The 27,251-nt window shown below is 39.7% G+C and overlaps 1 protein-coding gene across 1 annotated transcript in view; it reads right to left on the bottom strand.

The window, feature by feature from the left end:
- Positions 1 to 27,251, bottom strand: part of LOC139715521 (VWFA and cache domain-containing protein 1-like) — an 83,456-nt gene that overhangs the window by 14,820 nt on the left and 41,385 nt on the right. The window contains exons 3-14 of the mRNA XM_071627088.1: positions 21,613 to 21,761; positions 20,789 to 20,895; positions 11,413 to 11,557; positions 6,179 to 6,323; positions 4,822 to 4,957; positions 4,032 to 4,121; positions 3,633 to 3,767; positions 3,078 to 3,184; positions 2,507 to 2,642; positions 1,573 to 1,722; positions 718 to 841; positions 203 to 275 (exon numbers count right to left, since the gene is read on the bottom strand). Of these exons, the coding sequence (XP_071483189.1) occupies positions 203 to 275; positions 718 to 841; positions 1,573 to 1,722; positions 2,507 to 2,642; positions 3,078 to 3,184; positions 3,633 to 3,767; positions 4,032 to 4,121; positions 4,822 to 4,957; positions 6,179 to 6,323; positions 11,413 to 11,557; positions 20,789 to 20,895; positions 21,613 to 21,761 (1,497 nt within the window). The remainder of the gene's footprint in view (positions 1 to 202; positions 276 to 717; positions 842 to 1,572; positions 1,723 to 2,506; positions 2,643 to 3,077; positions 3,185 to 3,632; positions 3,768 to 4,031; positions 4,122 to 4,821; positions 4,958 to 6,178; positions 6,324 to 11,412; positions 11,558 to 20,788; positions 20,896 to 21,612; positions 21,762 to 27,251) is intronic.

Here is a 27,251-nt window from a genome sequence, read left to right on the forward strand (position 1 = left end):
CAAACAAACTCTTCATATATATATATTTTATATACAGAATATCTTCTCGTAGACCCTAAGCTGTGTCTCATGCAAAAATCATATCTATGACATCTAGTATTACAGGAAACAATAAGATTGATATTCATATACTGCCCTATTTGAAACATGCCATGAAAACAAAGCTGGGGCTGGAAAAAAAAAAATGACCTCATCTACTTACATGTTTCCAGGAGTACCTGGCTTCTATTGTCTCATTCATAGAGACTCGCAGAACATCACTCCCAGACTTTTCCCTGCACGATAATTAAAACATGAAATTTGTATGGTAATACATCAAAACAAGTCAACCTTGCCTTGGGCATCATCATGTTATCAAAATATCATAAAAACAAAAGATTGTTTTTTGTTCTTGTTTTGTTTTGTTTTTTGTTTTTTGTTTTTGTTGCGAATATCACAGCAAATTATACACACCATAATGTCTGAACTTGTTTATTCTTTCCTATTTTAAGAATATCAAGTCTGTAATATATACTGGTAGACCATAAACATCATATGTAATATGTTCTGATCAAGTTTGCATTACTCACGACAAAGTACGTTAAACTACACATATGACAAAATAAATTGCCATGGTTCATATCATTTACATGTGATTATTGCAATACTGTGTGAATGCACTATTAAAGGGTGATCGACCCACTCTTTCTTTCTTTTTCTTTTTCTTTTCTTTTTTACCTGAGAACAATCTCTTGAAGCTTGTCAAAGCCCACAGACTGCTCAAAGTGTCTGATGCTGGTGAAGATGGGTTGCTCGACAACCAGAGACGGCTTGGGCAGGGAAGGATGCATGATGGTCAGACCTGAAGAGCAGAGCAATATAAAAACACTTGGCGGAGTCACAAGGAGAGATAAATACACAATTCACATTCTCCCTACCATCTGTGTCAATTTCTGAAATACCAGTGTGTATCCCAAAAGAATTTCTGAGATATAATATATCATGGTTTGTCGTAAAGTATACCAGTGAGATGTACACTATACACACACTCTCTATAATCTATGTCAATTTTTCTAAAATGTTTCCACAATGTATTTCTGAGATATAGCATGACATAAAGTAAGAAATACATTACAAGTGAAATAAGCAATTTTGCTACTCTTATATTTCTTTGCAGCTTTTGTCAATCTACACAAATATCGGTAAATCATGATAACTGTGACTGCTAAACTGTAAAAGTGGAAATATTCATGTATTTCGCACAACCAGAAACCAGAGTGAAAATAAAAACATGCAAATTTCTTTGCACGTTATATGTTCCACTAATAACTAACTTGATTCCGCGGAATTAAAAACATGCGAAATTCATCTTAACCAGCCGAGCACGTAAAAAACTACTTGTGTGAAAATAACCACCTTTACAGTACATGAAACTGTGTCTACCTGTACATGCATTGAATTGCCCCTTATCACCCTCACAAACAATATGGATCAAATACTTTCCGATCGATATCTAACTATTATATGTCTCATCTTTTACACTGCAAATTCACGACAATGGCGACGTCTATTTCTATTCCCCTCTGGTCTTACCCTGGTCGTCAATCATGAATGCATAGGACTGGTCGCCTTCCTCAAAATAGGTCACATCCTCCAAAATATCCGCCATGTTGATGTCCAGTCCCACGATGCCGAACACTTGGTCGTTGGCGTAGCACGGCCGCGTCAGACTCATGATCAAACCTGTGTCACGACAGATTAGGATATGCAACAGCATTCACGATTACTTCATCATTTCCTTTCCCACAATACTTCCATATGGACAATAAACTCTATACACATCACATAATGGTAGTTTCTAATAATTGATGTATGCTCATTGTATAGGTGTTTCCTGTAAGGTACACGCAGTGGTTTTCTTGCTTGGGTAAACAAAGTTTGTCATGCAGAGCTTTAACATTATTTAGAAAGCTTTCAAGAGCAATTTTTTTATGTTATAAGGTGAGAATTCATTGAAATCAGGGAAAGGGAAACATACATGTGTCCATAATTTTACACAAGACAGAGTTAAGAAACAGAACAAGCTTACTACATACAATGTCCTGATGGAAATGTAGCAGTGGAAACAATATGTCAATTTCATAATGTACTTAATTATGCAGGTCATCTTTTCTTTTAAACACAAAGTCTTTCCAGTGTCTCAGTGCAGTATTTATGGAGCAGACATACAAATGTAATACAAATATAAAACTAAGCTATCACGATGCACTACTCCAAATATTGAGATGGGAGAAAAACTGTTCATCTTTCATATGGTCGCAGAACATCGGACACAAGAAATGTGCTGTGCCACTGATACGAGGTCAGAAACAGCTCATTCTATATGTACATTTGTACATCACAAGCAAATATTCCTTGAGACTTATTCGCAATGCCTCGGAGATGCCATCCATGAAGATTTCATGGACATTCGCTGTTGTGCATAAATGAATGAAGGAGAGCGCAGGCAGTGTCTGCGGGCATTTACCTGTCCCTGTGGAATCCATGTACGGCAGGGAGAAGGAGACAGGTGCCTGGCTTGGTTGCCGTGGCAACACGGTGTAGAAGGTGCCCATGGTTGACGGGATGTGGCTGATTGGGTTCAGCACTGTCATGACTCCCATCTGTAGAATCATAGAAAAAGGAGAATGTGCAAGGATTAGCTAAGCATGTGAGAATACCTGTCTTCTTATCATTTTATTCAGACATAACAAACAAAATAAGCCTATAAATGTCAAATGTCAACAAGATATCCACTGCTAACACAAGAGAGATAACAAATGCTACAAATGACCACGTGAATGCCAATTTTTTTTTCAATAAAATCTTCCTTGTGGCATAGCATTGATGCTAGTGATACATTTGCCACAGCACATGTCAGATTTCTTTTCCAACTCACGATTGTGTCTGCAATACTGCTGATATCAATTACTTCCTACATTGTTACTGATCACAACTTGTGTGAGATTTCTTTTCCAACCCACACTGTGCGTCACTGCTCCCAGCATTTTCACTGCTACACAATGACCAAAGCACTGTGAAAAAAATTCTTTTCCTACCGGAACTGGTGCCTGCTGAGGACCTGCCGCTGCAGCCCTGTATGTTCCATTGTCCTGCTCCGCCAGGTCTCGTAAGAAAGACAGCTCTTCCAATTCAGTCCTTCCTTCTGTAGTGGATGCAATGACAAGTGAAAATAACATCCTTATACTACCTGACATCTGACTGGTTGCTTGAGCACTATGTGGCATCCATAGTTCTTCTCCACAGTCGTTCACTGTCATTGTCATGCACAATTTCTAAATTTCAACAGCAACAATAACAGATGAAATGAATACACAACATGGAAAACATGTATACTGTTACATATTGTTTACTTCGATGATTTCTTGCAATGTTTTGCTATTGTTGTATACTCTCTTCATTTTCAAAATGCATTATTTCCATTTTTTTTTAAGTGTAGTGTACATACAGTGTATATCTCATTATGTTTTGTTAAAAAAAGAAAGTGAGATTTGAATTGAATTATTTGAAAATAACAAGGTTTCAGACAAGAGGATAAATCTAGAAGACCGAATGATGGTCGGAATGGTTTTAAAACAGCATCACAAACTCACGTTCCACCAGGGGGTAGGTCATGATGACGACACGGTTGTTGAGTCGCCTGTTCTCGGAGATGGCAAGGTTGATGACTGACCGGACCTCTTGCTGATTGCTGGCGTGGCCGGTGCTGATGTAGAGGATTACCGAGTCTGTCACGAGAGAGGATAACGCACAAGTCAAGATTAACAACAAAAGCTAATATGTGTGGGACTAGGCAATTGTACATTAACTCGGGGGATGATTCCTGTTGCTAGAGCGGATAACACACAATAGTCTGAAATACAAGATTAATAGCATGGACTTTACATGTGTGGGACTGAGCAATTGTGCATCAACTCAGCGATTATTTTACTGCACGTCAAAAAGCACAGGGTATCTGTCTCCACATTGTATACATACAATGTGGACCCTACCTGGTTTGGAGCCATTAGACTGCTGTGGGGAGGTTGACCTCTGTATAAGCTCAAAGGCTATTCCCAATGCTGCTGTGTGGTTGGATGGACCTGCAAGGGAGAATTAAATAACAATGCAGTAGTAGTGGTGGTAGTAGTAAAGTAGTAGTAGCAGTAGGAGCAGAAAAAAGGATGATTATAATCATCATCATCATCATAATCCTCATCATCATAATCAATCATAACGATGAAGGAATAAATAATATAACCACTACCTCAAACTACACAATCATATTCTCAAATAGGAGTCCACAAAAGCTTTGGAACAAGTAAATCCAGCATCCATTCATTTTCAGATCCATACCACTGAAGAAAACAGAAAACAAAACTCTGGTCACACTAGATGAGGTTATTACAAACTGTGTTTAATCAAATGATTTCACAAGCAGGGCCTACAATGTAATCATAACAGTACTATATAACTTCAGATTGCTAAAGCACTAACCAACAATAAAAACACAAGTGTAGCCTGTTCATACCCTCACAAACAGATTATGCACAACACAACCACACGCAAAGTCAACAATGCATCAGCTTCCCACGAGAACGCAGCATAACAAGTTGTGGTAAACCAAACGACAAACAACAGCACAGCCAGAAAAGACCGCACACAAGCAAGCCCAATGAAGTCCTAGCCTCTTCCTTCTACATATTGTACAGCTCCTTACAGACGTTACATATTGAGCAGGAGATGGGTTAGAAGCAAATTTTTAAAAAAAAAAGAATGGAGGAACAGAATCCATCAACTTACCGTCGATCGCCTTGATGCCGTTAATAAACGTGATCAGATGCTCTTTGACTTTCGCCGATGCTGGTGCCAGGCTGTTGTCATAGCAACTGCCGGGCTGACTGACGTGCACATCGGATCCCATGCTCAGGACAGCGACCTTTGGTTTTGTTTTTTGGGAGGGGAGAGTTATTTTTGGGAGGGGAGAGTTATTTTCATCAGTAAAAATATAACTTTTCAAATGCAAAAAGATCACAGCGCAATGATATTTGAAGAAGAGCAAGAAATATGAAGCCTAGATACTTCATACACATTAAACCATTGACAAAGCACAGAAATATCCGTAGATTGCTGTGATGAAAATACACCCCTACAAAAATTTAGAATTGCAAAATGAAAAAGTACTCAACATTTCATCATCTACATTGCATGCTCTCTGATCAAATGTCTTTAAAGGGATGGTATAGTTTTGGTTGAGATTGGGCTTCAGGTTTCCAACTTTTTTTGCGAAATAATTAGAAACCACTTATGAAACATTTCAGAGCATAAAATTCTATCAGGTATTTAAAGTTTATATGATGAAAATTCAGTTAGTTTTGAAATGGCTGAGATAGACAGAAAACAAAGTGGTCCTAATACAAGGTGGGACCCACCTTTTATAAGAACCACTTTGTTTTTCTTTATTTTTGGATGTCTCAGCCATTTCAAACCAATTTTCATTAAGATAAACTTTGAATACCTCTTAGAATTATATGCTCTTTAATATTTCATATAAAAGTAGTTTCTGATTATCTTGCAAAAAGTTAAAATACGAATCCCAAATCTCAACCAAAATTATAACATCCCTTTAAAGACTTCTCTTATCCGGGCATGAAAGAGATATTGAAATCTCCATGAAGCCCTCTGCAGCATCAAGGACACTTGGCAAATACAATTCTGTATGCATAATGTAGAAAGAAGGTTTTTGTCGATGAAAATTCAAATGAAGTTGCCGGAAGCTACTTCTGTTTATTTCCCTGGTCATTTTCCGAAATGTAAAATCCTACATTGTAGATGCAGGCAGACATACTGTATAAACAATACAGACATCAACCTTCGTTTCAATGGCTGGTCACAAAAATAAGGGGGCAAATTTCGCATGAAAATAAACTCCACCTGGTTCATCACAAATTCCCTAACTCGTAGAAGACAAGATGATTTTGCTATGACACACATTTCCCATAGACATCTGCCGAGACTGGTCTTCAATGGGTTAATTAATCTACAGGTATTAAAATGCCTATGAAGGGGAGCGACTCCCTGGAAATCTTGACCACTAATTAGCTATCCAAGCACTTCGGGTTGGTTAATGATTAACTAGCGTATAGGGAACAAACGATACCTTGTCCTTCCGTGAGAGGGCGCCGAGTGCAATCTTGGCAGCCTTCTGGGCAATCTCCAGGGAAACAGGGCTGATGGAGGATCCCCTGTCGATGATGATCACCACGTTGGTGGCAGTCGGCCTGACTGTGGAGGCATACAGACTTCTGATGAAGGTACAACAAAAACAAAACAAAACAACTAAATAGGGGGAGTTGTGGTATGAGTGTCAAACATTTACTGATTGTATCATCACATTACAGACCGAGGAGTGATTTCTGGCATGAAATGAGACTCTTTTTGTGGTGAGTGTGGTCAGAGTGGTGGAACAGGTATCTTGATCTCTGACTAGAACGCCCCCTTTGGGTTACTTAATACATGGCATGTTAGATTTAAAATGCTGCGATTACTCTTACTAGGTGATGCCACCAGTTTCTTTGTCTGCTGGAATGTTTGTTAACTGGCTTGTGTGTCTGTGCGTCTGTCTGTCTGTCTGTGCCTGTGTATGTCTGTGTGCGTGAGAAAGCGAGTTTGCTTTGTTGAAAATGTCACAGCTTGTGTGTGTGTACGTATTTGTTATGTGATACAGCAGCAGAAGTGCGCAGAATACAGCAGCTTATTTCCATTGAATGAAAAATGAATGTGAAAATGAGCCTGACATTTAATGAAATTCAAATAAAGAATATATTCACAAAAACAGTGTATATATTATGCATAATGTGTATGTACCGGTATGCCAATATACATTGTATGTGTCAACAGATCTTCATCACATATTCATCAAACTTCATACTTATCCCTATCAAAAAGAAATGTTATTTCAGCTTATATTTCAGATATTAAAGTCATCACACAACTGCAGATCTTCTTTTGAAATCATAAGAGAATTTGATGCTAGAACGTACAAAAGTCATTATAAGATCATCTTCTCAGTAATGTGCAGTTGGTTGCTTTTCTTCTTGTAGACTGACTAGAAAGTATACCCGGAGACACACAACAATATCACTGCAGCAAAAACGAGGATATTTTCCAGACTCTAAAGAAAGTGCAATCGAAGGTGGCTGTCACTCCAGCTCAAAGATATTCAGTATTGAGGGATGATGCACAGCGATTCTAATATCAAATGTCACTAAATCATTGAAGGTCCCCCTGGGAGAATAACCATATAATTTTATTGACAGCTACAAACATAATGCATGTAAAGGGCAAGGGTACTTTTTTTTTATAGGTACGGCATATGTACAATTTCATCACAACAAGATGTTGTTGTTGTTCTTTTTTTCAAAATCTGTATTTGATGGATGATTTTGTTGGCATCAACACCCTTGCATAATGCATTTCCCTTACAGCAGTAAAAAAAAAAAAAAAAAATACACATTACGTATACAACATCAAACATTGAGCATCTTGAAGAAGAAGATCTACGAGGTATCTGACGGACCAAGCATTATTGGCATACATGATACATGACCATACTAAGACATTCTTTAAATGCTCTGTAACTGAGATTATAATTGGTCAACACTATCAAAATTAATTTTCTTCTATAACTGCAGACAACTGATGTATAATGAATTAATTTGGTACAATAACTTCATACAGTTGGTGCAAAATGGGATCAATCATTGGTCTCATAATGGAGAAAAATGCTATGAAAAAATAATCAATCAAAATCGGTTGGCGAATAATGAATAAATGTCAATGGAAATGATATTGCTCTCACTTGTTCTTAATTATTCAGATTACAATAATTAGTCATTCAGACCCAGAAAGGTTTAATGACTGATGGAAAACAGGAGAGAGAAGCCAGACAAATTGCTCTTAATGATTCACACATAATGTGTACATACTGTACATGATATGAATCTTATCAAATAACTATCAGATTTATAACTACCAATCAAACTTTACACACAAGAACATCTTCCTGAACCATGTACAATCGTGGCCTGCAAGTATGTAACATTTTGGAGGAGATCCTAAAAACCAATAGCTTCTGCCTAAGACTTTTGCAATGTGATACACAGTACATTACTCCTGATTTTATTCCCCCCCCCCCCCCACAAAAAAAGTAAACATTACACAGTCCCTCTTTTGATTTATTTGGAAATCTGTTATTCCTAATGTGAAAGCCCCCCTCTCTTCTCCCCCCCCCCCCTTACAATACAAAAAAAAAAAAATCAAATCGTAGAACAAACATCATGCTATTAGATTGAGCTTCATATATGAAAACAAAATTACTCGTTCGGAACAAACATTTTCATGTGCTTCAATCTGACCTATTTTAAGATTCCTGTTTGGACATGAGACAATATCTTGAAAATGAATACCCAGTATGATATTCTTTGGGGATCATCACTTCGATAATTTGACCAGACTCAGGCAAAGGTAAGAAAAACATTTTCCATCTCTACCCAAATATCAATACTGGCATGAGGCGGGAAATACATTGTACTAATTGATATGCAAATACAAGATACATTACATCAGAATCAGTTTATACAAATATATCAAGAACATCTCCTACATGTACAGTAGGAACTGACTTTAAAATACGTTTATAGGTATACATAAACATGCACTCAGTAGCAACTGTTATTTTAGGCACACATTTATATCATGCTTCCCTTAAAATGAACTCTCAAGAGACTTTTTTTCCCTCCCATCACCATGGAAACATCTTTTTTCATTTTTTTTTTTGGGAGGCACTCTAACACTAATAAGCATTGCTCCAGTTTCTTGTTTCTCTGTGGAGCATTCTGTTTTCTCCCCCCCTCCCTTTCCGCAGTTCTCCTGTTTTTTGGCAATATTACTCGGCACACGCTTTTTCATCATTGCGTGCGAGGGCGCAATGAGTTACGCAGCCGCGGCACACGCCAGATTGCCTCGCTATTTCGCCACGCTGCCAGATTGAAAACCCATGCGGCCGATGATGCACAAATTAGCCGAGAATGTCAGCGGACGGGGAAGTCTGCAAAGCTCATCAGAACCATGACAGCAAGAAACGCAGTGGATGAAAATTAACCCCCCTCCCTCCCCCCCCCCCCCTTGCACCGCCAACGTAACATGCATTTTCCAAGCCGCCGTACAAGGAAGACAGGTGATAATTAGATGTGCTGTCGATAAAACCCGATGCGCGGCAGATTGATACTTTATCACGTACCGTGCACCTGAAAATTGGGAGAGCATTGCCTGTAATAACTTACAAGTAGTTTACGCTGCACTACAAATAATCCAAGCAGGGATACATCCTCCTGCCATATAAACTGCCTGCCATGTATTCCCATCAAGCTCACCCCTTCCTACAGTACCTATGGGTCTTCGTACACCACTCTGTGCTACACAAAAACCCTTCTTGACTCCTGTCAAGAGCTAGAGTTTTGTTCCATTGTCAGAAAACCAATACTGAAAAATTGTCCCCCCCCCCCCCCGAAATCAATAATTATACTGACAAATAAGGCTTGATAAACATGAAAATCAATGTTTTGCCACATACGCTTTGTTGGTATTGACATAACCACAGGTGAAGAATACTAGTCAACTATTAATTTTCCACATGTACATGGTTTTTATGATATGTTTGTAATTCTTTTCCTATTTTGAGTTAGAGGTACAGCCTGTACACATACAAGTGTACATGTGCTATCAAGAAAAAAAAAACAGGAATTGAACAAACAAGTATTTTTAACAAAATCCTAATTGTTTCTTTTGAAACTATTGAAGTATAAATATAGTGAGTCTATTTCATGATCTTGCTGGGATTAATTAATTGCTGCTGCTGTTTGCAATGTGTGTGTATGAAAAAATGTTGTCCGCATATACACATACACACGCACACGCACACACACACATACACATACACAAACACACACAAACAAACAATAAAAGGCAAAAGTATGTACAACAACAGGGATGTATCTACTGCTCTTACTACTCGATTAAAATGAGATTTTAGTATGTTGCCATCTAACAGAGATCTTATGGTATTCTCTCCCATTACAACGAAAAGGCTTCAAGTAAGAAAGAATCCCACATGTACCTATTGCATATATACAGGCCATGCATTGCCAATGAAGAAAGATGCTGATAAGTGATATGCAAACATACAAAATACATTTATAGATAAATTCATACAATCATATACATGATATATGATAAAGTTGTGTTGCTTTCATCACAGTATTTGGATGTCTACACACAAAAAATTTCCTCTCAACCGGCAGCCTCTCACATATGGTGCTATATACACCATATATATTTCAAAAGGTTTTCATTTTCACGAATTTCACGAGTCGCGTGTTTTTCGCAAATTCAAGAACACATGAAAATATCAACTCTGAACCCAACATGACTGCAATGTGCACGCATACACTTCTCCATTAAAGGACAAGTCCACCTTCATATACATAAGGATTGAGAGAATGCAGCAATATTAGTAGAACACATCAGTGAAAGTTTGAAGAAAATTGGACAATCCGTTTAAAAGTGACGAATATTTTAAGTATCTGCGCAGTCACTGCTGGAAGAGAAGACTACTACAGTGTATGATGTCACATGCGTACAACTATATAAGGAAAATAAAAAGAGAATTTCACAAAACTTTACGTTTTGAATAAAGTGCACAGTTCTTCGACTAGCTACTGACATATGTGTTAAGGGTAATACTATTCCCCCTGCCTTCTGAAAGAGAGAAGTCGAGTGTTCTTTTGTTATGGGAGAAAAATGGAAATATGTTGAATTTTCTTTATTCTTTCTTTATGCCGTTGTACTCATGTGACATCACAAGCTATAGTAGTCTTTTCATCTAGCCGTGACTGAGCAGAAACTTCAAAAATTCATAACTTTTTAACGAATTGTCCAATTTTGCTCAAATTCTCACTGATGTGTTCTACTAATATTGCTGCATTCACTCAACTCACATGTCTATGAAGGTAAACTTGCCCTTTAAGTACTGTGCTCCCTGATCGCGAATTTGACCACTTGCAACATTTTCTAGAAGTCCAGATTCGATGAAAAATTAGCTCGCCTAGTACCTCCTTGGTTTATATGGCGTATAACAGTTATTCCCCATACAGCCAATGTACACACTGTACGGCACACTTACATGTAGTTCATGCGAGCAAAGGCTAAGCTGGCCATTTCATGAGTTCTGGGATTTCATTACAAAGATTTTGTAATATTTTCATGGGCAGTAACTACATGTATGCTGTTATAACAATTTCCTTCTGCTGCTAAGTGACAGAAGGGCGGACTTACTTGGTGCGGATGTCGACGGTGCAGGCGTCGGCAAACTTGTGCTGGGCCACGAACGGGGTGGCAGGGTAGATGGCGTGGACCCCATCCTCCGAGCTGAAGTACTGCCACTTGAGGGTGGGGTTGCTAAGCAACTGTCGCTTGAAAGCTGGGCGAAGATTGGAAGAGGAAAAGAGGGAGGGGGAACAGGAACACAATCAGAAGAAATCGATACAACATGTAATGTGTGTCATTCACAAGGCACAGTACCTACTGTAGTACACTGGTCTATTGAATGTGAGAGAAAATTCAAATCACACATTGTACAGTCGTATGTATTGAAAGCAGAAACAATTTACTGAATAGATAATTATCATTGAGTACCAAAGTGATGATGTCACAGTCTTTTGAGCAGGGTTAGCAACCGTTGTGTTCACAGATCTATATTCAGGCTACGTGAGGTTTGTTTAGAGCCAGTTTCCATGGCAATGAATGGCTATGACATCACACTTTGGTACTCTATTTACACACAATTGACACACCTCTTTTAAAACTCACATGTGAGTCCTACAAGACTATTTAAAAGCAAAAACAAAAACAAATAGGTTTTGTAGTCATAAGGTTGGCACACTGTTATCAGTATTCTATTTGACCACACATGAAGCAAACCCACTTTTGTGAGGGATCAACAGAGGCACAATATAAAGCCACTTCTCAACACAGAAGATAATTCCATACACTGTACAAAATAACACTTGCTAACAGATCCTGGCAAACCACACAATCAGGGTCAATTCATTCATCTCAGATTTGATTAAGAAAAAGTCATGATTGTGGATATTATGCATGCAACTCAAAACAATGAGGAGTGGTGCAAATGCCTCATCATACTCACACCTCAAAGATCAGTTACACACGAGAGAAAATTTGTAACTTGAATCATCATTGTAATGATGATTGCAATTCGTCTTTAGAATTATCGGACCTTACACATGCTCAGCCTCGAAAACTGTGATTAGAATTCGAATTCTCCGAGCAAAGGCATTACATAATCCTTGGTGAGCTTGTCAATCAAAACAACGAGGTTCTATAGCGCACGAGCTTTCATACTAGCTGGCTCAGCGCAGCTCCAGCTCAGCTCGGAAAGTGCTTGAAAGGTCACGTAAGCTCCACCCCTCAAAAGATGTTTTGGAGGTCAAGCATTACACATGCAAATTTCACACCGTAATTTGAGTGAAACTTCACTGGAATTCACCTCCGGACTAGAATTTGAATTTGTGATTGTGATTAGCATTCATGATTCTAATTTGCTTCCACATGTGCTAAAAATTTGTCATTAGAATTATTTTTCACTGGAATCATCATTGAAATGATGAATTTTTGACCATGTGTGACCGCTCAAAGACAGCTGATTTCAAGTAGAAAAAAAAAAAAAACGATGCTGGAATGAAAGGTCTCTGAGAGGTGAAAGAATTAAATCCCAACAATTAGCGGGGAAAAAAATAATGGAGACTTGAAACCATCAATACAATGAAGGGCTTTTTACACTTGCGTTTCTTAACCCCGGACTTTCTCTGACCCAGGACTATCATTAGTCCCGTACCAATTTTTTCAGCTTTTTACACTCGCCAATTAGTCCCGTACTATCTCTTGTCCGGGGCTAAGGAGAAAACTGACCTTTTTACACTCATATTTCTTAGCCCCGGACTTTCCAAACCACATGAATATTCATAATTACGCTGTGTACTGTACACGTACACGCACGCACCGGCAGCACTTGATTGCCTCGTTTCTGATTGGTCAGTGAGGGTCGGACTTCGTCTCCGTCGCTTAGCCCAGGATTATTTTTTCGTTCTGTTTACACTCACTTGCTTGGCACCGCAATTGCGGTGCTAACCCCTGCTATTTTGCAGGGCCAGATAGTACCGTACTATCGGTGGGGGTAGCCCACTTTGGCAAAAACGAGTGTAAACAGAAAGTGGGCTAAGGATAGTCCCGTACCAACGGTGGGGCTAAGGCCCCCCCTTAGCCCCACCGTTGGTCCGGGGCTAAGCAAAAATTTACAAGTGTAAAAAGCCCTTGATTGAATTTTGCAATATGTCTGATACAGTGGATGTGCTATCCAATAAAATTCAATGTGTGGGACAAGTAATTAAATAAAATGTATTGAGACTCCTTCATGAGCAGTCTTTCACAGTTCAGGCAAAACATGTTCTTAAATTGGGCGATGCAACATCTAAAAGCAAAGAGAAAATAACACACTGTCTGAGTGAGCATTTAAAAGACTGCCAATTCAACTGACATCACATAACTACACAAAGCCTTGTTTCTCATTTAAAGGTTACCCTTTATGCACCGTTATTTTTTTTCTTTGTCTAAACCCCATTAAAGTTCCTCCAATTCTTGCACCTCCTGAGCCTGCGTTTATTTCCTTTCACTCGCAAGCCACACTCTCCACCATAAATCCTGCAGCAGAAGTGTGAAAATATTGGTTTGTTTGAAAGTCCGCGCAGATTTATGCCCGCTTCGGAGGCGACCGTGTTCGTTGCCAGCCATACCAATGCCCATGGCCTTCGCACAATAAACAAACGTCCAACACTATACTTCATCCATCATTCACGCCCAGAGGTGACGCACGTTCAAATTGTGTATCTGGCTCAGCTAAAACATGCACAGTGTCAAGTGCAGCCTAAAAGAAGCCTAACAGAAGAGATGTCATTTTTTATATTAAAAAACCTACAGACAGTTATCCATGTTTACACATACATATGTTGATCCAATATAGGGCTTTTTACACTTGCAAATTTTTGCTTAGCCCCGGACCAACGGTGGGGCTAAAGGGGGGGGGGGGGGGGGGGGGGGGGCCTTAGCCCCACCGTTGGTACGGGACTATCCTTAGCCCACTTTCTGTTTACACTCGTTTTTGCCAAAGTGGGCTAGCCCCACCAATAGTACGGTACTATCTGGCCCTGCAAAATAGCAGGGGTTAGCACCGCAATTGCGGTGCCAAGCAAGTGAGTGTAAACAGAACGAAAAAATAATCCCGGGCCAAGCGACGGAGACGAAGTCCGACCCTCACTGACCAATCAGAAACGAGGTAATCAAGTGCTGCCGGTGCGTGCCTGTACGTGTACAGTACACAGCGTAATTATGAATATTCATGTGGTTTGGAAAGTCCGGGGCTAAGAAATACGAGTGTAAAAAGGTCAGTTTTCTCCTTAGCCCCGGACAAGAGATAGTACGGGACTAACGATAGTCCTGGGTCAGAGAAAGTCCGGGGTTAAGAAACACAAGTGTAAAAAGCCCTTATTAGGCATCAGACTGTGTTCTCTTTTCTACTGCCCTCCTCTCTATATGCCTGACAATGAGCACACACAAAAAAAGAAAACAAACAAGCAGTGATTCATTATATGGTCTACTACTCAGAGTAGTTGGTAGGAAGATGGGGGGGGGGGGACTTTTAGTTTGAAGCAGTGCATGATGGGTACAGTATAAAGCCATTCAGTCAATTCCAGTTAACCATTTCGCTGTGATATTATTGGTCGTTGTAAAATTACTGCAAGGTCAGTAAGGCTTTAAAAAACTCTGGGATGGCACCAGCGATCTGTCTGACATTGATTGAGCTTCCAGGAACCTCACTGGGACAGAGGGGTTTCATGCGGTGAATGACCTCCCCAAAGTTAAAATTCCGTCTCCCATATTATGAGCCCCCCCCCCCCCCCCAGCCGCATAAAATGGATCTCATCCAGTCCATGCCTTTTAATATCAAGGTTGATATTATCCATCTTCAATTTGACATCACGGTAACAAAAGAAATAAGCTACATGTATTAGGGAAACACAACACACACATACACTACACACACACACATGCAAAGGACACTACTTTCCTCTCACAATTTGGGTTACCCACAATAGTCCTTTGGCTGTACAATGACAGTCTTTTACAAATCTGTGGCATGTTGACATATATGTGATTTATCAGTAGCGTGCTGCCGTATAAATTCAATTCCAGTCTTTTAATTCTTAAGTTCAGAAAGCAGAAGACTAGGAGTCATATTCATGTCATCTATGCTATTTTGGCCAGGAAATATATTTCAAAAAAATAAGCCTACAGGAAAGATAACTGGTGGAAAATACAGTGTAGTTCTGATGACTTGTACTGTCTGTTTGGAATTGTAATCCTTTGAATAACTGATATCTATTTGTTGGCATGCACTATACTTAAAGATAATATTAAGTTTTGGTGTTGTACCTCAAAAGTTTCCCCGAGTTTCCTTGTCTTAGTTTGTGTTTCAGGTTAAAGTACGTACCTTTCATATAACTAACACTGTGAGACTTACTCGCCCCAAAGTGCTCTCATGTCTTAGTAATCATGCAATAATGGTTTCGTACAATACGTGTACATTGATTATCGCGGTACCGCGTCGTGTCAAACTAACGGCTTGTTTGAATTTTTCAGAGCCCGCTCTGCTCTGGTACGAAACCATTATTGCATGATTACTAAGACATGAGAGCACTTTGGGGCGAGTAAGTCTCACAGTGTTAGTTATATGAAAGGTACGTACTTTAACCTGAAACACAAACTAAGACAAGGAAACTCAGGGAAACTTTTGAGGTACCAAAACTTTATATTATCTTCAAGGGAAAATGGATAGGGTACTCTTGAAAATAAAGAATTATTATTACTAAATGTAGAGTGTGTACACAAAAGTGCAATGCATCCATCTGTAAATAATACCAGCTGGGTCATTTATCACATGTAAGTCAAATCATATTACATGACAAATTCATCAATTCTGACACTTCTTCTTTTTCTTTTTCTCCCTAGAAGGTTTCATGATGTACATAGAAAGTATAAGACTAGAGTGCACATTTAAAATTGTTAATGAGTATGGCAACTGACACATCTTCTACCTAATATCCAAAGGATAGCATGCATTGGACACAAAAAACAACAACCAAAAGACAACTGTAGACAGAAAGGCCATGCCAGCTATACACATTCTATTTCCAGGGGCCTGTTACAAATTAAAAAGTTATGTTTGATTATATGTGCAAACATGAAGCCAAACACAGTTCTTGAAAATACTTTGTTCCAACTGGCTGAAAATGAGTTACACTCTATTTTCATGTTTAATATCAAATGTACCTTTCTTATGCAACATGCCCAGGTTCCACAGAGAATTCTATGTGTCATTTCTTGCACTTGCCTAAAATGAGCATTTACGTGAGGGTCATATACTTTCCTCAGCAACTGCTCATTCATGCTTTTCATATTTGCCCGACAGTAAGTTTTAGTTGCCCCAAGCAAAGCAGGGAAGTGTGAAGGTAGAGTCCAGTTTGAAAGTATTGTTTGCTTGTTTTATTTTTATTTCCATCTGAGAAGATGGCTGGATAGCCCATATGCAGCTACACTAGCTGGTCTTCCATGCGGTCCAGTTGGATGTAAGGCGGGACCACTTCACCGGGTTAAACACCCTGCTCTTCGTGATGAATAAATGAAGCGGGATCTTTCACGTGCATGAGTTGTGACTCTCTCCCGCACGAGACCTCTCTGTCCTATCCATAGGACAGCGTATTTTGCCTCTTACTAGAGGGAACAGTATGATTGCACACAACATTGCTTATGGGACTCGGGAATTGAACCAGGGTCCTTTGGATCGTGAGGCAGACAAGCTACCGACTGAACTAACTCAGTGCAACCGTATACAACTCCACAAAAAGCTGAAATCATCAAAACAAATGTCATTTTCTTTCTACTCTTGCCAAATAACAACTTGAATGGCAATTAGATTGCTGAGTGAATATTACCTGTCCCTCACTCAGCATTTGTAAAACACAATAAAGCAGAACAGAAACTGTGCTGACAATTAGCACAGCTTGAAGCTTCAAGTTTGACACATTCATCTGCCTTAGCTGGGGCAAAGAGGCATCACACAGTCTAGTCAACCCGTCATGCTTTTGCAAATGTGTCTTAAAGTTTGCTAAGAACTGTCGGTATACAAATTTGCACATTTGTTTGGCTTCATTTCCCCTCCCTTTTATTCGTAGCATGCGGGCACATGCAAATCAATACTCCAGCAATAAACATCACTGCAGGTCCCTCATGACCTACACACTGTACGTTGAAAGTTAAAATGCCCCTCCTATCCCCCTGACAAAAATAGACTCTCAGCACCGTCCCAGAAAATATATGGATCTTCTCGCATGCATCCAATCAATTTGAACGAGGGTATTGAGATCATTCCCGCACATTCGGAGGGGGAAGTTTGTCCAAATAAATTCCCTCATATTATGTCAGTCTGCACTTGGCTGTGAGTGGCAGAAGTGAAGTGTATTTTCTCACACATACCTCAGGGTTAAAGACATGCTCTTCCAAGGATCTTGGAATGTTTCCCTCACAGGTACAGTGTAAAGACAAACCAAGACCTCAGCAAAGTACTTGACTCTAGCACCACCCCACAGTGGCTCAGTTTTCCCTAAACATGCAAAACGGGAGCCTCGGCTTCCTAACAGCCAATCGCACGCCTCAATGTAATCGAAGGCGGCATGAATGTCATGGAAATGCTCACACTGCATGAAGCGTTCTGACTAAACATGGATGTGATGTGCTGACATGACGATGTCACTCTCTTTTATATGCACTCACACAGAAAAAGATGTACATACACATGTACTCATACACAACTAAATCTATCTGTTGGAAAATACCTAGATATATCTTGTACTCAGCTTGTACTGTATGTATGGCTAGCTCCCATTCATAGACATGTTAACATATAAACAGACATATAGAATGCATACAGTGGCATACTAGGTATTTTGCATGCTGTTTTTTTTTTTTTTTTTTTTTTTTTTTTGGGGGGGGGGGTTTGTTTTGTTTTGTTTTGTGGGGTTGGTACCTAAAGCACACACATGAAGCACACACACACACAAGCCCTTTTTTATCTACCAGTCAATACAATTAGAGAACACACACCAATACATTCACATTTTATGGACACTCTTGGAGATAATAAAGTATGACATTGTAGACACTCAAGTTTAATAACTAATGTCATATAACCTATACTTTTATATATTAGCCAAATTCTAAATGATGACATCAAATAGCTATTAGATTCTGAAGATATTGATACTATAGTGGCATATGACGTAATACTGAACAAAAAGGAAGTGATTCGTCATCTGCATGTGTTAAAGTGTCACACTGGATGACTATAGAATTATCGTCCATACATTTCCTACATCACAACATCATAAGAGCAAGCTGGCTCTTATTGGAATGGAATGTAGTATGAGAGAGAGAGAAGAGAGACAGGAAGACACAGGGAGAAAGAGAGAAAGACAGACCGACAGAGATTAAAACAAAACCAAAAACAAACAAAACACGAGAGCGACCAAACCCATCAAGGCCTCTCATGAATTATTCATTAGGGCAGAGGGAGATGTCAAGTTTATCTCGTCAGTCTGCAGGAAACTGCAGGCGGGGGCAAGCCTCCTTTAGAGAGATACGACAGCAGCCGGAAGATGGCGATGTAAAGCTGACATGGGATGGCTACGGGCTGATGCCTGCCCGGAACCAGACACCCCAAAAGTCCTCCCCGCATCCAACCTGCACCGTTCATCCTCACTCATCCCTACTCTCCGCAGTGTTTGGTCAGTTGATGTGCCAGGAGGACATCAAACTGTCACGGTTCGTGTTCCGGACGTTGCACCATGGGTGAGATCCTCTGCTACCTCGAAATCTTAACCAATCATCCCGTTATAAAGCGCAGGTAACAAACCCTGGTTCTGTGCTATTCTATTCGTCACTGCTTCACAGCTTTATGAGCATTACAAACCCTTTGGGACAACGAAGTATGTTTTCAAGAGAAATTCAACACCAAGACTTGTTGCAAACCACTGACTATGCAGTAAGATGGGAAGAGTAACTTCCCATTCCCTGTATAAATTGATTCGGTATACTGGTCCAAATATGTGGAATTCTTTGCCTCATCGCTACGCATATTCAATTTCTGAACTCATTCAAAATTAAGTATAAGTTTCATCTTTTGTCGTTTTATGTTTAACGCAACAATTTATATTCACTCACATTCACACACTCACTCACGCGCGAACACACATTGAGTTATTCTGTGCTGTACTGTAGCTATTTCTATGTCATACGTTATGGGTGTATCTACCTGTCAAGCCTCCTAGGCTTTTACTGATACATCCTATTTCATTTCTCTTTATTATAATGCACTCCGTTTGTTCTATTGTATTTGTTCGCTGATAGTAATTTTTACCATTTTAACCTGTACATATTGTGTATATATGCATGATTGTTATTTTTCCAATCTTTTTATCCGAAGAATGAAATAAACGAATGAAGATCAAGCTCCCGTGATCTCTATGATATGATAAGACAAGCCAGGAGAAAAAAACCTTCTGAAACACAAGAACACACTCACAATCATGAACCCTACCAAAAAAAAATACAAACAAACAAACACAAAAATAAGCAGGTGGAACATACATGACCTTGAAAGGTTGATTTCATTTGTGAAAACAAAAACAAAAACAAAATCATATATTATAGGCCTAGTTGTTTCAGTACCAAGATTTGGCCTGGAGCAGCTTCTGGTGAAACCTTATCTCTAGAGACCTGCACATGTTTACACCGTATATGATGTCTACGAAGAACAAATGAAACAATGAAGAAACTACGCAGCAGTTTCGGGGTGGTCTCTTTCAGAATAGCAAGGTGTTGAACCCAAGCACATCCCCGAGACATTCTTTCTTTAGCGATGCAGCGGCTAATGTTCAAAACACAAAAATAAATTTCCATTCCCTGCAGGGGGAAAACCTTGGATCCAACTCTCAATTTTGCAAATTGATGATACCACTGGAATTGTTGTATAGCCTTCTTTATATCGCAATAAAAAACCCTCTTCACTTTATTTCTCATTTTTCTTTGCCAGTCCAATAACCTCCCCTAAAAATTAATCCCTTCAATCAATTTTCCAATTCACCACAGAGGCCAGACAAGAAAACCATTTTCCCATGATAGCACTGAAATATTCCTTGCACTTTGAAGTATTTATATTCCAATCATTGGAGGTTACAACCCCATATTCATTCGTTTTTTGGCGGATGAAATGAAGAAGTGAGTACATGTATGATGTGACTCCATCATATTTTACACAGACAAAAACAGTCTTTGTTCGACCGGACACTTGATATGTTCAAACTTTTGACCCATACAATTACGTGGATCAATTCTCTGTTTGAAATATCTTCACAACACGCAGAATGCACCAAGATCTACATATAAAAATGAATATAGACGTCACTCAATCAGTTTTGACAGCATCGCAGAATTCTTATTTGGATGACGCGGAGCGAAATCTTACCTTGCGTGATATTTTTTGTTGGTATGAAGGCACTGGGGGGAGTTGACAAGGAAGAGATCTCACATGACGTATCTCGCGAGATATTTGTGCCGAATAATGAGTCGTATCTGGATATAAAAGATATAAAACACAATCGCACAGGGGACTTTATGAACCTGTAAGATGCAAAGACCTCAAACAACTTCATTATAGCATCAATGGCTGTGGCAAATTGATATAGTTATCAATTTGATGGAGAACTTATTTGATACTATGTTGCTCTTCCATTTCGGTAGTCCCTATCAACGCAGAGCTTCCAGAACAACAGAATATAGTTTTATATTTTGGATTCACACTTGACAAAGTGAAGTATATATGTACCATGTCCACTGTACCCAGTAATCTAAAATTTTGCAATACTGTAAACGTACCTTACCTTGGATTTTCAATTCAATTGCGTCTAAAAATGGGAATACTGTCATAATGTGGTGTACCCTCGTGAAAAAAAAAGTAGATATTGAAATATGTTTCAAATTTTGTCTCATTTATTAAGTTTTCTGTCCTCCATTTATCCTCTTCTTAATTTCTCAGGCATCTCATAATTGCCACAAAAAATTATGTGCCTACTAACAATATCTTTTCACATAATGATCATACATTAAAGTAGAATGTGACATTTGCCCAGATGTGTAATACTCACATTTCGTGAGCATGTTTCCATTGCAGGTGTTGCTTTTGGTTGTGTTTGGTTTTGTAGGGCCAAATGTGCCTAGTTGGTGGTGGTTCATTATCATGATTTTGTATAACATTTAAGAGGGTAGGGATGATATCGGCCTGAAACTCACCTGTGCTTGGTTCTGGCCAGCGTACAGCAGTCCACACTGTTTGAAATGGGAGTAGAGCGGTGCTGGCGGTACAATGATTCCACTGTTCGTCGGTTCGTGTTGAGGACGTTCTGGAATTTCCTCAGCTTGGCCCGGACTTTGGATGCTATCTGGAACAGTCAGAAGAAAAGAGAGGGACAAAAAGAGTCAGAAAAAAAATGAGATGATACTGTAGAATATGGGTTGTGAATTAGACCTAGACAGGTTACAACGAGGAGAAAAGGGACAGTTTTCTTTGGCTTATCAAATGTAGGCAAGACTGCATGTCAACCTCTAAGATGTATTAATGATAGATGTCAACAAAAGACAAAAAAACAGATCAAAGCATTATGAAGTTATATCATATCATAAGTTACCTTCATGCATATTCATTTCACTTATATCAATGACATTCACATTGGCTGTATGAAGCTCTTTCAATCTCTGTAGAAGTAATTTAGTTCAATCTCTGTAGAAGTAATTTAGATTTACATTCTTGCAATGCATCACATTAATTTTGGCAGAACAATTACTTTGGTAAGGAAACAAACTTCAGATCCACCATAAAGTTCCTGGTGAGAACCTCACAACACTTTCTTTCCAAATAGGCAGCAGGGTGAAACTTGTAAATTTTCAAATTGTCAGGTTTCCATATGATTTGGTAAAAATAAAGAGTAGCAAGAAAAAAATACTTTTCTTCTTCTGCTTCTTCACTTGCTTCTTTCTTTTTCTTTTTTTTCCTCTTCCTCTTTTCTTCTTCTTCCTGATCTTTTTCTTCCTCTCCTTTTTCTTTTCCCCTTCTTCTTCTCCTTCATCTTCCTGTTCTTTTTCCTCTTCTGTCGCTCTCCCCTCTCTTGTTATTACAGGATCATTTTGGTCCTCTTCCCGCTCAATGTTTCAATCTCTTCCTCAAACTTTCTAGTTTTAACCTCCATCTCACCCTCTCTCTCCATTTCCTACTTCTGAGATAGCTATCTAATAAGACCTTACTCTTCCTGCTAAAATTATCCTCCTCTCTTCCCTTGCCCCTCCTCCTTCTTTCACCCCTCCCAGTTCTCAGATTTTGTCGCTCCTTTCGGTGAAATTCTGTCTCTCCCTCTCCCCCCCCCCCCTCTCTCTCTCTCTCTCCTCCCCAAATGTAACTTGGCACTGACATACACACACAACTCAATGTCAGCCACTGACATGTGCTAATGCAAATGGATGCAAGTGATAACAGAGAAGTGGGATCGCATCCCAGGGGCTGAATGTGGAAGTGAAGTGGGGCGCATCTGATTGCATAGCTGCCTGAGCAGGAGCGGGGTTAGGGTGCGGGAGGAAGAACTCACCAAAAGTGGAAGGGGGAATCAGAAGGGGTGTAAAAATCTGCCCCTCAACCTTTACCCCAGCACTAACCTACTCCCGCCCATCCAACCTTACCCCCCTCACACTTCCTCTCAACATCCCACCCGACCATTTCCTCTCATCAGCTAATGATGAGATCATCAAAGAAACTCTTCCTTGATTCATGATACTCTGTGACTAGAATGCAAACTGAGGGATTTATGGGATCATCAGCCAATGGATGGAATGGCACAGGGACACTAGGGAAGCATGCCTGCCTGTCTGACCAACCGGCCAAGTTTTATGGGGCACCTCAGGGATCCCGCAAATGTACCTCTTTCCATGGGTACAAATGTACCTCTTTCCATGGGTATGAGGCTCAATGAACACAACTGTCTTTGGACAGTTGCTACCATGATTGACAATGGAAGAGCCATGGCAGCATCCCGGCTTAGGGATGTTATTTTCAACTACCCTTTACAGGAACAGCAGCTGAGACAGAGTAATATGTCCAGCCCCAGGGTATGAGTGCAAATGTACTGAGGAAGGACTTAGACTTTACTCAAGACCAATGTGAATGCTTACTGGATTTAAATGAACATTGTATCAGGTATAAGAGAGCTAAAATACAGGGTTTTTTAAATATATCAAAAAAAGACAGAGACAACTTAAAGGACAAGTCCACCTTCATATACATAAGGATTGAGAGAATGCAGCAATATTAGTAGTACACATTAGTGAAAGTTTGAGGAAAATTGGATAATCCGTTCGAAAGTTACGAATATTTTAAGTATCTGCGCAGTCACTGCTGGAAGAGAAGACTACTACAGTGTATGATGTCACATGCGTACAACTATATAAGGAAAATAAAAACAGAATTTCACAAAACTTTAATTTTTGAATAAAGTGCACAGTTCTTCGACTTGCTACTGACGTATGTTAAGGGTAATATTATTCCCCCTGCCTTCTGAAAGAGAGAAGCCGAGTGTTCTTTTGTTATGCGAGAAAAATGGAAATATGTTGAATTTTCTTTATTCTTTCTTTATATCGTTGTATACAACGATATAAAGAAAGAATAAAGAAAATTCAACATATAATATAACTCATGTGACATCACAAGCCATAGTAGTCTTTTCATCCAGCCGTGACTGAGCAGAAACTTCAAAAATTCGTAACTTTTTAACGGATTGTCCGATTTTGCTCAAACTCTCACTGATGTGTTCTACTAATATTGCTGCATTCACTCAACCCACATGTCTATGAAGGTGAACTTGTCCTTTAAGTTGTCTCTGCAAGAGCAAGATTTTACTCTCTAAAAGAAGAGAAATATAGTAGAATGAGTATTTTCTACCACTACTGATATTAATGATCCTAGATTACCCAGTAGATGTTTCCAATGGTCAGTACATCCACATTATCAGGACTGTGTGGGAATTTGCATGTGATACATTCAAGCACTCTTACACAATAAACATACCCTATTCCTCTGAAGAAAAAAAATTTAGCTTTATAACCAAGTAAACAAAGGTGCTTTTGCCCAGGACTGAGTTTAAAGATGCTCCACATATAGACATTCACCGTGAGAAGCAGTCCAGTCACAGCCTGGAAGCAAGACTAGTGGAGGAAATCATCTGGGGTGCCATCCCTACTCCTGTGTAGGCAGCATCATCACTCCATCCCCCTCATCCTGCCCTTCTCCTTCCACCACACCACATAGGGCACTTCCTTCCGCCCTACATTGTACACGCCCGTTTCTTTTTTTCCAGTCAATGATCCTTGGACCCCAGTTCCATTTCTCTTTCCTACCCCACCCCCCTCCCCCCCCCCTTCCCCAAAGAAGTTAATGTTCAAAATTTCCTTCGCCAAATTACTTTCTACTTCGGCTGACATTTATAGTCAGAAGTCCACACAGTTGAAAGCAGTGACAGATGGCTTCAATGATCTTTAATCCGCCGTTAATGTACGCTCTCCTTCATCCATTACGGCCACAGACATTGAGATAATGAGCTGCATAATTGAGAGTGCAAAGGAAATCCACAAGGCTCCAATTCTCATTTTTAATCTGAGGGAAATGTTTTGCATTTCCGCAGCACGAGAGGGCTACGAAACGCTGAAGTGCATTTGATAATCTTTGAGGGTTTGCACGATGGAGAGCTTGAAAGAAGTCAGATCCTGTGCATTTCTCGCATACAGCAGTCTTCAAATTAAACATGAGGATATTCTCTACATGTATACATTTTTGTAATAGCATGAATAGATACATAATCAAAAGCACACTAAAATGGAGAGAGAGAAATTAATAAATGAACAAATGTGAATAAATGCCTGAACAAATGAATAGGTAATGATATAACCATAATCATATGAATGAATGAAAAGAAATATAAAGGAATGAACTCAAATAGATAAATACTTAAATGAAAGATAACTAAAATAGATAGGTACACAAATCAATAGATTGATAGATAAAAAAGGAAGTAGATGGCATTGGCGGTCTTGACACAGTTTCATGAGTGGGAAAGCATGTTTTGCAGTGACCATAGCTACTTCATGTTCCCCAGCCAATTACATGTCCTGTATGACGTAGGTAATGATAGCGTACAAGGCATAATGAGGAGCAGACAGGTGCAAGAAAAAGGGAAATGGGGTAGAATGGAAGGAGTGGTTGGGGAGATGCTCTACGAGACGTAAAGTGAACCCTTCGGTGCATCCCGACTTCCTCTCTCACAGTCCAGAATTTCACTCTTGCTCGCCCCTCCACCTCAATTACGAGAGTAGCCCCATTTGTGCCCTCTTTAATGCATTTTGCGCGGTCGGAAGAAAGAGGGAGAGGGGGACGGCGAGGGAGAGATAGAGAGAAGGAGTTATGACAGAACCAAAAGATGGAGTGAAGTGGATGAAGAGTGTAAAAGGCACATTCCATTTTACTTCAAAGGTTCCTCTCTCTCGCTGCCCATCAACTACTCTTCCAGCCAAACCCCAGCAACACCTTCATCCATTCGGCTATGATATGGATGCGGCTATGATATGGATGCGGTATCATTTTCACCTGAATGGCCCCATCTTCTCACGTTTTTCTGCCCCCCTTGGGAGGCCTTCCCTCGCTCTTAACGATCATCAACAGGATCTCCTGCTCTCCTGTAATGTTCAGTTGACTGCCAGACCTGATGCCACCTCTCCATCCACTATCCCCACCCCCGATAAATATTTCGATCAGATTTCACCTCTGGCTCGTAAACTCATCACAATATCTCATTCTCACCTGTTCTGCTTAGTCAAGTGCCTGCACCCATCTGGACCCCTCCTCTTTCAACCCTCTCCTCCCTCCCCCCCCCCCCCCAATATTTCAATTAGATTTCACTTTTGGTCCATTAGATCTTCACAGTATCTCAGTTTCACCTGTCACATTCATTTAAAGGGAACATAAACCCCAAGAACAATGTGGATTGAGTGAAAGCACCAACATTAGTAGAACACATCAGTGAAAGTTTGAAGAAAATCGGACAATCGATGCAAAAGTTATGAATTTTTAAAGTTTTGGTGTTGGAACCGCTGGATGAGGAGACTACTAGAGGTTATGACGTACGAGTGGACAACAATACCAAGAAAATATAAAGAAAATACTACAAAAATCCATTTTTCATGAAAATTACAAATTCCATCAACTTGATATTGACATATGTTAAGGGTAGCAATTATTCCCCCTGCTTTCTGAAAGCGGTTGGTCCACTGCTCTTTCATAATTCTAGAAAAGTGAATTTTTGTTGAATTTCCTTTATATTTTCTTTGTATTGTTGTCCACTCATACGTCATATCCTCTAGTAGTCTCCTCATCCAGCGGTTCCAACACCAAAACTTTAAAAATTCATAACTTTTGCATCGATTGTCCGATTTTCCTCAAACTTTCACTGATGTGTTCTACTAATGTTGCTGCTTTCACTCAATCCACATTGCTCTTTGGGTTTACCTTCCCTTTAACTTTCAGGACCATCCTTGCCTCCCTATCTCCCCCCCCCCCCCCCCACTTTCATATTGATCAAATGTCACTTTTTGCTTTAGTACAGTAACTTCTTAAAATGTGTTATCTTCCATTGCACCTCTAGCTTACTACTCCTGTCCTCCTTTCCACACCCCACAAGCCTCCTGTGTATGTTGATCAGATTTCACTCTACACTCATCCTAGCACCTCATTCACCCCTGTCATGTTCAATGAACTTCTAGTACCAAACTTGTCCTCCTCATCCCCCTCTCCCTCCCACACCACTTCCTTCTCCTCCACCAACCACCATAAGACATCC

The sequence above is a fragment of the Diadema antillarum genome, unplaced genomic scaffold, assembly GCF_040938485.1.
Source record: "Diadema antillarum isolate AM-2024a unplaced genomic scaffold, OU_Dant_1.0 scf00000049, whole genome shotgun sequence".
NCBI lineage: Eukaryota > Metazoa > Echinodermata > Echinoidea > Diadematoida > Diadematidae > Diadema > Diadema antillarum.